The sequence below is a fragment of the Crocodylus siamensis genome, chromosome 2, assembly GCF_052110815.1.
Source record: "Crocodylus siamensis isolate JL-2025a chromosome 2, ASM5211081v1, whole genome shotgun sequence".
Taxonomy (NCBI): domain Eukaryota; kingdom Metazoa; phylum Chordata; order Crocodylia; family Crocodylidae; genus Crocodylus; species Crocodylus siamensis.
This window is the reverse complement of record NC_143396.1, coordinates 184602455-184611818: the sequence shown is the minus strand read 5'-3', so window position 1 is coordinate 184611818 and position 9364 is coordinate 184602455. Positions and strand designations below refer to the sequence as shown.

At 47.8% G+C, this 9364-nt stretch overlaps 1 protein-coding gene across 1 annotated transcript; it reads left to right on the top strand.

Annotated features, from left to right (window-relative positions):
* The first annotated feature begins 4164 nt into the window (after positions 1-4164).
* Positions 4165-7978, top strand: MYOD1 (myogenic differentiation 1). The gene is made up of 3 exons (XM_090032567.1): positions 4165-5104; positions 6526-6604; positions 7125-7978. The coding sequence occupies exons 1-3, from the start codon at positions 4556-4558 to the stop codon at positions 7376-7378; spliced, it is 882 nt and encodes a 293-aa protein (XP_089888693.1). The 5' UTR covers positions 4165-4555; the 3' UTR covers positions 7379-7978.
* Positions 7979-9364: the final 1386 nt, after the last annotated feature.

Here is a 9364-nt window from a genome sequence, read left to right as displayed (position 1 = left end):
GCTTCTCAAGCAAATCCTGGGATGTCATTCTCCCATTGTACTTGGCCTTGGTGAGGCCTCAGCTGCAGTACTGCATCCAGTTTTGGGCTCCACAATTCAAAAAGGATGGGGAGAAGCTTGAGAGAGTGCAGAGAAGAGCCATGCGCATGACCAGAGGTCAGGAAAACAGACCTTATAATGAGAGGCTGAGAGCCATGAGACTCTTTAGCCTGGAAAAGCGCAGACTCAGGGGCAATCTGGTGGCCACCTATAAGTTTATCAGGGGAATGTCTGTTCACCAGAGTGCCCCAAGGAATGACAAGATCGAACGGTCACAAATTCCTCTGCAACCGATTCAGGCTGGACATAAGAAAGAGCTTCTTTACTGTCTGAGCCCCCAAGGTCTGAAATAGACTGCCGCTGGAGGTGGTTCAAGCACCCACTTTGAATGCCTTCAAGAGACATTTGGATGTTTATCTTGCTGGGATCCTATGATCCCTGCTGACTTTCAGCCCCTGGGGCAGGGGGCTAGACTCGATGATCCCTTCCAACCCGAATGTCCATGAAATCTGTGAAACAAATAATACTCCAAACAGAGCAAAATATTCTAACTATGATAGGCCAGTTCTGTAAAGGAAGTGTCCCTGGAATTATAAGGTACTGACAATTTACTAAAGCCCAAATTCTGCCACCACTGTTCACCTTCAGTGTAACATCACTGTAAAAGCAATATCATCAATCCATGCAGCTATATGCACAACACAGTACTACCCAATATGATAGGGGTATCCAACCTCCAGCCCGTGGACCAGATCCAGCCTGTGGTGCCATGTCATCCAGCCTGTGGGGCTCCCCACAGGTCCAGAAATTTGGAGACTGGAGAGCAGTGGCACTGTTCTCCTTGCTGCTAAATCTCTGAACCCATGGGGAACCTCAGGTCCTATGTGCTAGGTCCAGCACCTGACCCCAGTGCACAGGCCCAGGTAGAGGCGGTGCCAAATCCTGGGACCCAGTCCCAGTGCGTGGGGGGTGGGAAGGGGCTGTGCTGGGCCTTCAGGGCCCAATCTGGCCCACAGACAGGCTCTGCACTACTCATCTGGCCCATGGAGCCAAAAGGCTGAGTACCATTGCAATAAAAGGGAAGGCCAGGACCATCGCTAAGTATTTTCTCATTAAAAAACAGCTGGCAACAAAAATCTACACTCCAGAGACACTGTCCAAAGCACTACTGAGCTGACATACTGAAGTGATAGCTGCAGGTCGTTCTGAACTCCTTTCCTCTAAGGGGCTGCCTTACAAATGCATTAATCCATTGGTTTCCTTGAGGAATCAACTTGTCCCTGTAATGTATGACTGCAATTTGCCAACATCAAGTCCTGTCTCACGCCTCAGCAGGATGCCTCAAGTGCTCCTCCAGCCTACACCCTCCCCCATGCAGCTGTTTTTGGTAAGGCCAAAATATATACTCTATACTGCCCAGGCTTACAGTGATGCCTGTCAGCAAATGCCCTCCATCCTCTCAACACATGCATTCAACTGGTATCCAGTTCTGGGGGCAACTAGGCCCCAGCAAGCCATGCCAGTCTGATGAAACTCGTTACGTAAAACACTCAGCAAGGGTTTGGTGTGACTCTTTCTGATATTTCACTTAGCTTGTATCTACTTCTTTCGCAGACCTGAGGTAGGGCACACAACGTCTTGTCCAGCAGCTCTCACAACAATCCAGCTGTGCCAATAAGAGGTATATTGCACACAATCCTTGCCTCCAGTACATTTCCTGGACCAACAAGGCCACCATGAGACTCTAACTTGGCCAAAATAAATAGATTTTGTTACTGTCTTGGTTACTTGTTCACCTACAAACTTGCCCCAGGTACTCCTGCCAGCACAAGTGTTCCCCCCACAATAAAAGGCCCAGTGCTAGTTCAGAATTGCGAACTATCAGCCTGGGCGATCACCTCAAGGCACTCCTTGGGAAATGCCAGCTCCTGCTTTCCCCTCCTTTTTTTGATCACAGAAAAATACTATGGCCACTCTTGTGTGGCAAAATGCCTCTGAAAGCCCACGGTGGGCTTCGGACACTGTGGAGCCCTGTTTGAAATCTTTGGGTTTATCATGTGAAGCATGTGTGCACCCCTCAGGGGGAAAACATAACAGGGCAGCCCTGATAGGATCTCAAGGCACCCCAGGGTGCTGGGAATCCTGCTTGACCATGATCTCAAGGCACCCCACGGTGCTGGGGACCCTGCTTGGGCACCACCGGTTGAGAAGCACGGCTGCACACCTCCGCAGCCTGGCAGCCCCCAGCTGCATGTCGAGAGCTTCTCCCTCGGGCCACAAGGCCTTTTCACAGGCGGAGGCGTTCAAGGAGAGAGGCGGGAGCATCCTCTAGCGGGCGCCTCGTGCAGGGCAGGCAGGCAGGGCCCGAGCGCAGCCAGAGAAGACTGTGGGAGTGTCCTAAGCCGGAGTTCAGCGCCCCCTCCCGGGCGGGAGCAGAGCCGACCCCGGCGGGCTGCCCCGCTCTGCGGCACACGCCGCCTGTCCCCTGCGCCTCATTGCGGAGTAGGGCCAAGACAAGGAGCCCTGCCTCACCCCGAGCCCCCTTCTCTTGGGTGGGGGGCGCGGGGTCCTCGCCCGACATCTGGCCCCCAGCTGTGGGCAAGCGAGACCCACACGCCCCAACCCTTTTGTCCTTCTCAAGTCCCATCGTGCCCCTCCATTTCCACCCATCCCTGTCGCCCCGCCCTGTGCTTTGGGATCCCCTGTCCCACCCCCAGTCAAATCCTAAGCAGGCACTGTGAGGAGCCTGAGCCGGCAACCCAGGGGTCAAGCAGGAGGGGGCACAGGTCAGGGCTGGTGGAAAAGTGTGTGTGTGTGTGTGTTGAAGGGGAGTTATCCTATCATCCAATTTCTTATTTACCTGGGGTCTGTCACCACTCGCCCCTCGGAGGGAGGGAGGGAGGGGAGACCCGGGCAGGCGGCGGGGAGAAGGGAGCGCTCCTCAGTGCAAGTGTTTTACTGTCCCAGCGGGATGAAATCCAGTGAATGGGGACAGTTGTGGAAGGGGGGGGGGATTTCCATGTCTACTCCTGTCATCCTGCAATGAAGGCAAGCAAAGAAAAAGAAAAAGCAAAGAAGACGGAGAAAGACAGATCCCTCCGCAGTCCTCCGCAGCTCCTTCCCGGGCTCCAAAGCAATGAGCTGGGGGGGGGGGGGCCTCTCCCCCCACTTCTTTTAGCGAGCGATTGATTTAGTCGATGGCGAGCTGATCGGAGGGGATGGAAAGGCACAGGCCAGCCCCTGCGAGAGGACCCCAGCCCCTGCGAGCCAGCTCCCGCTTTCCGCGCCCCGGTCCCGGCGCCGCACGCAGGACCCGCCGCACTCAGGCACGAGCCAGATCAACCTGCAGCTCTTATTTCCTTCTCAACGAAAAAACCGAGCATTTGCAGGCTGATAAAAGGGAAACCCGCCGGATGGCAATCGCCCCCCCTCGATCTAACAAAACCCGAGAGCACTTGTTTGTAAAGGATTTTCGACGAGGGGTTTTTGTTGTTGTTGTTGCCAATCCGACGGGTGTCTCGTCTGACTTGCTTTTCTCTTAATTGCGGAGCGAGAAAGGAAGTGGGTAGAGAGAAAAGAAATGTTGCTAGATGGATCGGTCTGTTTCAAGTGAAGTAAGCTCAGGTTAGCACAACAGAAACTAGTTGCCTCAGAAAATAAAATAAGCCCCTCAAAACTTAAAACCCCCCAACCAAACAAAGCAAGAATCCCTGAATACGACTAGGGAACAGCTCGCAAGCTGAGCACAAAATATTTCTGTTGTATTTTTCACCTCTGAAATAATATTAAAAGCTTTCAAATTCAAAGAAATAAATGTTTCCCTGAATACACTAGCCCCTCAAATAACACTGAAGCAAGGGTGAGCACAAGAGAGCTCATGCAGAAAAGAGTTAAAATAAAGATGATCCCCCCCCTCCCACCCCGTGACGCTTGTTTTCTGGCTGCAGTTTGACATTTGCAAAAACTTTCCTACCACTTTTGCCTGACAAGGGCTGCAGCTCCCTTCCAATCACAGGCGACCCCCTCTCTCCCCACCCCTTCCATCCCCTCCAAGTCCCCAGCCAGTGTTTCCTTGGGACAAAGGGATTGGTCAGCAGGTGAAAGGGAGCTGGCCCTGCAAAAATCCCCACCCTTTCCCTAAAGAGGGGCTTTAAGATAAATAGAGCCACAAGTTCTGCACTTGGATGGGCAACAGGGGAGGGCACTTCAGTTCCAGGTGAAGGCAGATCTGAGCTGGGGAAGGGAGGCAAGCACCAACCAAAACTAAAGAACTGGTTTTTGGTTTTAAATCTAAGCCTAGGAAAGTGTGTGTGTCTCTTTTCTGTCTCCCAGTTCATTGGAGATAGTTGGGAGGGGGGGTGTGAGAGCCTCCATTAAATAGCTGGGGAATAGATAAAATACACCAAGCTGGAGGCCTGATTTAAGCAGCTTGCTTTACACTGATCACTTGGGTTTCTGTGGTGTCTATTCCTACTTCATTCCTGTTGCTCCTCACCCTTCATCCCTCGCTGCCCTCATGGACTTGTTAGGTCACATGGAGATACCAGACGGCTCTCTCTGCTCCTTCTCCGCTGCTGATGACTTTTACGATGACCCCTGCTTCAACACCTCGGACATGCACTTCTTCGAGGACTTGGACCCACGGCTGGTGCATGTGGGTGGCTTGCTGAAGCCCGAAGAGCACCCCCACCATCATACACACCACCATGAGGACGAGCATATCCGGGCACCCAGTGGGCACCACCAGGCTGGCCGCTGTCTGCTCTGGGCTTGCAAAGCCTGCAAGAGGAAGACGACCAATGCTGACCGCCGGAAGGCAGCCACCATGAGGGAGAGGAGGCGGCTCAGCAAGGTCAATGAGGCCTTTGAGACCCTGAAACGCTGCACCTCTACCAACCCCAACCAGCGCCTGCCTAAGGTGGAGATCCTGCGCAATGCCATTCGCTACATTGAGAGCCTGCAGGCACTGCTGCGGGAACAGGAAGACAGCTACTACCCAGTGCTGGAGCACTACAGTGGGGAGTCAGATGCCTCCAGCCCCCGCTCCAACTGCTCTGATGGCATGGTGAGTTCTGGGCACATTCCCAAGTTCCCTACTGTATCCTACACCCCTTGAGAGGGGAGCCTGCCCCGAACATTGGTTCCTGAGATTGTTAATGTGGTCCCCTTCTATGCCAAGATCCTTAGAAAATGAGTAGGGAATCCTCCAGGGGCCCCATTCTCTGGGATGGGAGATAAGGTTTCTTCTTAAATCCTGCTCTTGGCAGAAGTTAGGACTTCTCTATACCCCAGGGTCCTGTGAAAGATTCTTCTGTAGCCCAGGCCCTGGGCCTCAATTCCTATGAAGGTAACCTGTGTCCTGAGACCCCCATGAGGACAGCAATGAGAGTGCCTGATCCCTGGAACTGCAGTGTCTGTTAGCCACTGGAGGATGAGAATTATGGATCCTCATTCTACTCTGCCTTCCAACTTTAAATCCGAACCCTGTAAGCGTAGCTTTGGAGGCAGAATAGCTAAGATCCACACTATAATAAAGAAAAGTATGTGTAGTTGGTGAGAGGCAAGACATTGTTTGCTGACCTGATCTCAATGAGAGGAGCTCCTAGAAGAGGGATCCTTCACTCCTAGGACAATCCCAGGGTCAGAGAACTGGTGTTTCCAAACTACTGGAAATGTAGCCCTGAAGAAATGTCCTTGGTTTTCACAATCTCAGATCTTTATAAGGAGAACTCCATAAAATGGAACTGGGGCTCCTGATCCTGCAGAATAGAAGCCATGAGGCAAGAAGTCTCTTCATCTGATTGCACAGCTAGTCTGCATCTTAATTATCACAGACTCCCAGCTTCTAAAGCCAGGTGAAATAACACTGTCTGAGACAAGAATCATAAAAAAGTCTCAAGATTGAGAAGGACCCTGTTTTCTGAAAGGGATAATCATTCCTAGGACTATAGGAGAGTTGGTGAAGGTGAGGGACCCCAATATATGTGTCCAGTCCTTCTTCACATCATAGCATTTCATTTCCTTTTGTTGGCAGCACCCAGGTCCTTGTATGTGAAAACCTCAACAGAGAAAACAAAGTGTATCAACTTGGATGTTTTCCAGTATGAAGCAATATAGGAAAGAGTGAAGTAGAAGGGCTAATGACAGGAAGGGGTGGGGGGAGAAGGAATGGGGTTCGCTTTAAAGGATTTTATGCCTAAGAGCAAAGTTTTAAAAGCAGGTGAAAAACAGATTCCCATCTCCCTTTCCTCCCCCTCCTAATATCCCTTAATAAATCAAGGATCAAATGTTCTGTTCCAAAATTCAAACACCTGTTCACTGATTAAAATGCTGGAAAACCTTTTCAGGTATAAAGATACAGCAAAATACATGACTGGGGCTATGATACAGACTAGAAATTAGAACATGAAATTAGATGCCTATTAGGGCCTTGTGAAAAATTCCACTTCACATCTGCTGCTTCACATTGATTCTTCTGGTTTCCAGATGGACTACAGCGGGCCCCCTTGCAGCTCTCGCAGGAGGAACAGCTATGATAGCAGTTACTACACAGAATCGCCAAATGGTTAGTGTTTGCCTTAATGCCAAAGACAAGCATGTGCAATGGAGAATGTCAGTAGAGCAAATTTGCCTTTTTCTTCCATCCTTAGGTGCCAGCAGGCTTCAGAAGGGCTGACTGAGGAGGCACTTGTCCTCTTCTAACCAGTGAAGCGGGGTCACTAATACAGACAGTCCTGCGCTTTTTTTTTCTCATATTCCCCTCTGCAAATGGGCTTCAGATTTTAAACCATGCCTTGTAACAGAGATTGTACCAATCCAAAATCTTGGGTTCAAACTTTTAAACAGCTCTCAGCTGAATCGTGACCATCTCCCTGCTTTAGACGGAACCAAAACCATTGTTTCAGGTTCCATTAAATTCTGTTCTCACCCAGATCCAAACTTCTCTGCCTTGCAAACTCCCACTTTATCTCTGCTGTTTTCATAATTGACATCTGTCCTTACCGTTTGTTTATGTGCCTATCTAAGACTGGCTGCTTCCCCTTGGCATTAATTACTCATTGATCTGCTGTTCTCGTTATCCTTAGATCCAAAACATGGTAAGAGTTCAGTTGTCTCCAGCCTGGACTGTCTCTCAAGCATTGTGGAGAGGATTTCCACAGATAACTCCACCTGTGCTGTGCTGCCGCCAGTGGAAGGTGTGGCCGAAAGTGGCCCCTGCTCACCCCAAGAAGGAGCCGGCCTGAGTGAGAGCAGAACCCAAATCCCCTCACCCACCAACTGCACCCAGCTTCCCCAGGAGAACAGCAGCAACAGCAATCCTATCTACCAAGTGCTATAAAGGCAGGTTGAACCGAATCATAGTGAAAACACAAACTGCTTCATTCTGCAGGCTCAAAGACCTGCCTTGAAGAGACTGAGTACTTTTTCTTCCAATTCTAAAATCTCTCTCAAAATTCCTTCAAATATATAATTTTTCAAACCTGTATTACTTCAAAGTACACTTAATTATTTATTGGTTGTTACACTAAAGCTATTTAATATGTCTAGAGATAAAATCATGTACCATGTGATAGTCAATGTTTAAACTGGGCTCTGGGGAATAGGGACATTGCTCTTGAGATTCTGTTATAATTTTGCAAAAAGAACTACATGAATATCAGGTGTAATGATGTGACACTGCCTAAGTGCTTCCTTCCCCTACATTTTGCCCAAAATAAGGTTGTGGACCATTTTTTATAATGCTTTCTTTTGTAAAATTGTAAATAAGAGTTGCTTTGCAGAAAAAATTCATAAAAAACACAAAAACAGAACAAAAAAAGAGTTTAACTATTTAATGTTGCTTGGTTTGTCGTGCCAAACTTAACTTTATATATTTATACTATGTGGTTGCCAAGAATGTTTTCAACAGTATTCTAAATAAAGACTTTTATTTATAAAATCTGTGGAGTTATCTTGACTTTCACTAGGGCTTCTAGAATTACGACTGCATTTAGGAGTGGTGCTGCTCTTAGTACTGCCTTGGCAGGAAGAAGATTAAGGCTCCAAATCAGCAAAGCAATTAAGCATACACTTCAATCCCACTGACTCCAATTACTGGCATGAAAGACTTTGCCGAAATGGGGTCTGTTTCCCCGATATTTTATTGAAGTGTTTTCTAACCTCTGTGTTACTCATAGGGGATTGTTATTAAACACATTTACCTGATATGTCGAGACACATTTCCTGCTCCAAGGAAAATTTACAAGGTAAATTTACAAGGTAAAGACTCAGTCACATAAAACACTGTATAAGAGGTACTAATTATTATGGAACCCCTCAAATCTCACTACTGTCAGTGGGCACATCTACATGTGCATTAATGAGCTTTAGTTAATATGCATTAAATCTAGCGCTGCCATTGTGAGGTACTAGGAAAATGTGCATTAACCTGTCTTAATGCGCATTAACTACAGAGCACAGTTTTTAGTGATGCTTAATGTCCATTAGCCTATTTTAATTTGCCTTAAGTAAATAGCACATTTTACTCATCCTTTAACATGTAATAAATAAACTAATGAACATTAAAGCATAGGAGTCAAATCACCAAGAATGTTGATAGAGGTGCACAGCATCATGCAGGACCATGAAGGAATGGATATTAAATTAAGAGGTAAAAGTAGTTAGCTGTGTTAGCCTGAAGTCAGGCAAAAGGCAGAGCAGGATGGCATATTCGAGACTAACTGGTTCACAGCCTCTCCCATACCAGGCTGTCACCTACAAAAGCTTGTGCCTTTCTGGACAAGCCAGTCTCTAAGGTGCCCCCCTCCCCTGCCTTCTCCCTAAATTAGGGTAGAAATAAAGACATTGAGTTCTAATTCTAAGATTAGAGTTGGGATTTGAACGCTTCATGGACAAAAGAAAGTAACTAGAGCAGAGTTTGTCATGAACTTTAGATCCAGGTCTATAGTTTAGGACTGTTCAGAATGCAACCTTCAAAGCTGGGGCAATCAGAGATATGCCAAAGATGTGAAGTTTGCATCTGAAACTGAACTTTCCCCTTCTTTGGATATACTACAATCCAGGGATCTGCTTCTGGTTTGGAAATTGCTCTAAAAATAACCAGTGAGTTACATCTCATTCAGCATATGTAGCCTTGCAAGCTTGCCATGAAATGTATAAAAGTCAAGCTGTTAATACTGATTTACTTCTAGATGTTAGCATTAGTGTACAAGTATAGGTTTGTGCACGAACAACTGACACCTGTTGCAGAGTGAAAGAAACCAGTCTGTTCATCTCACTGTGAGCTACATATTTATTTACAGGTTCATTTTTAAAAGAAAATTAT

Coding starts and splice junctions, on each gene's coding strand:
- MYOD1 (XM_090032567.1), top strand. CDS start 4,556: ATGGACTTGTTAGGTCACATGGAGATACCAGACGGCTCTCTCTGCTCC. Junction 5,105..6,525: donor CCAACTGCTCTGATGGCATG/GTGAGTTCTGGG, acceptor TCTGGTTTCCAG/ATGGACTACAGCGGGCCCCC. Junction 6,605..7,124: donor CTACACAGAATCGCCAAATG/GTTAGTGTTTGC, acceptor CGTTATCCTTAG/ATCCAAAACATGGTAAGAGT.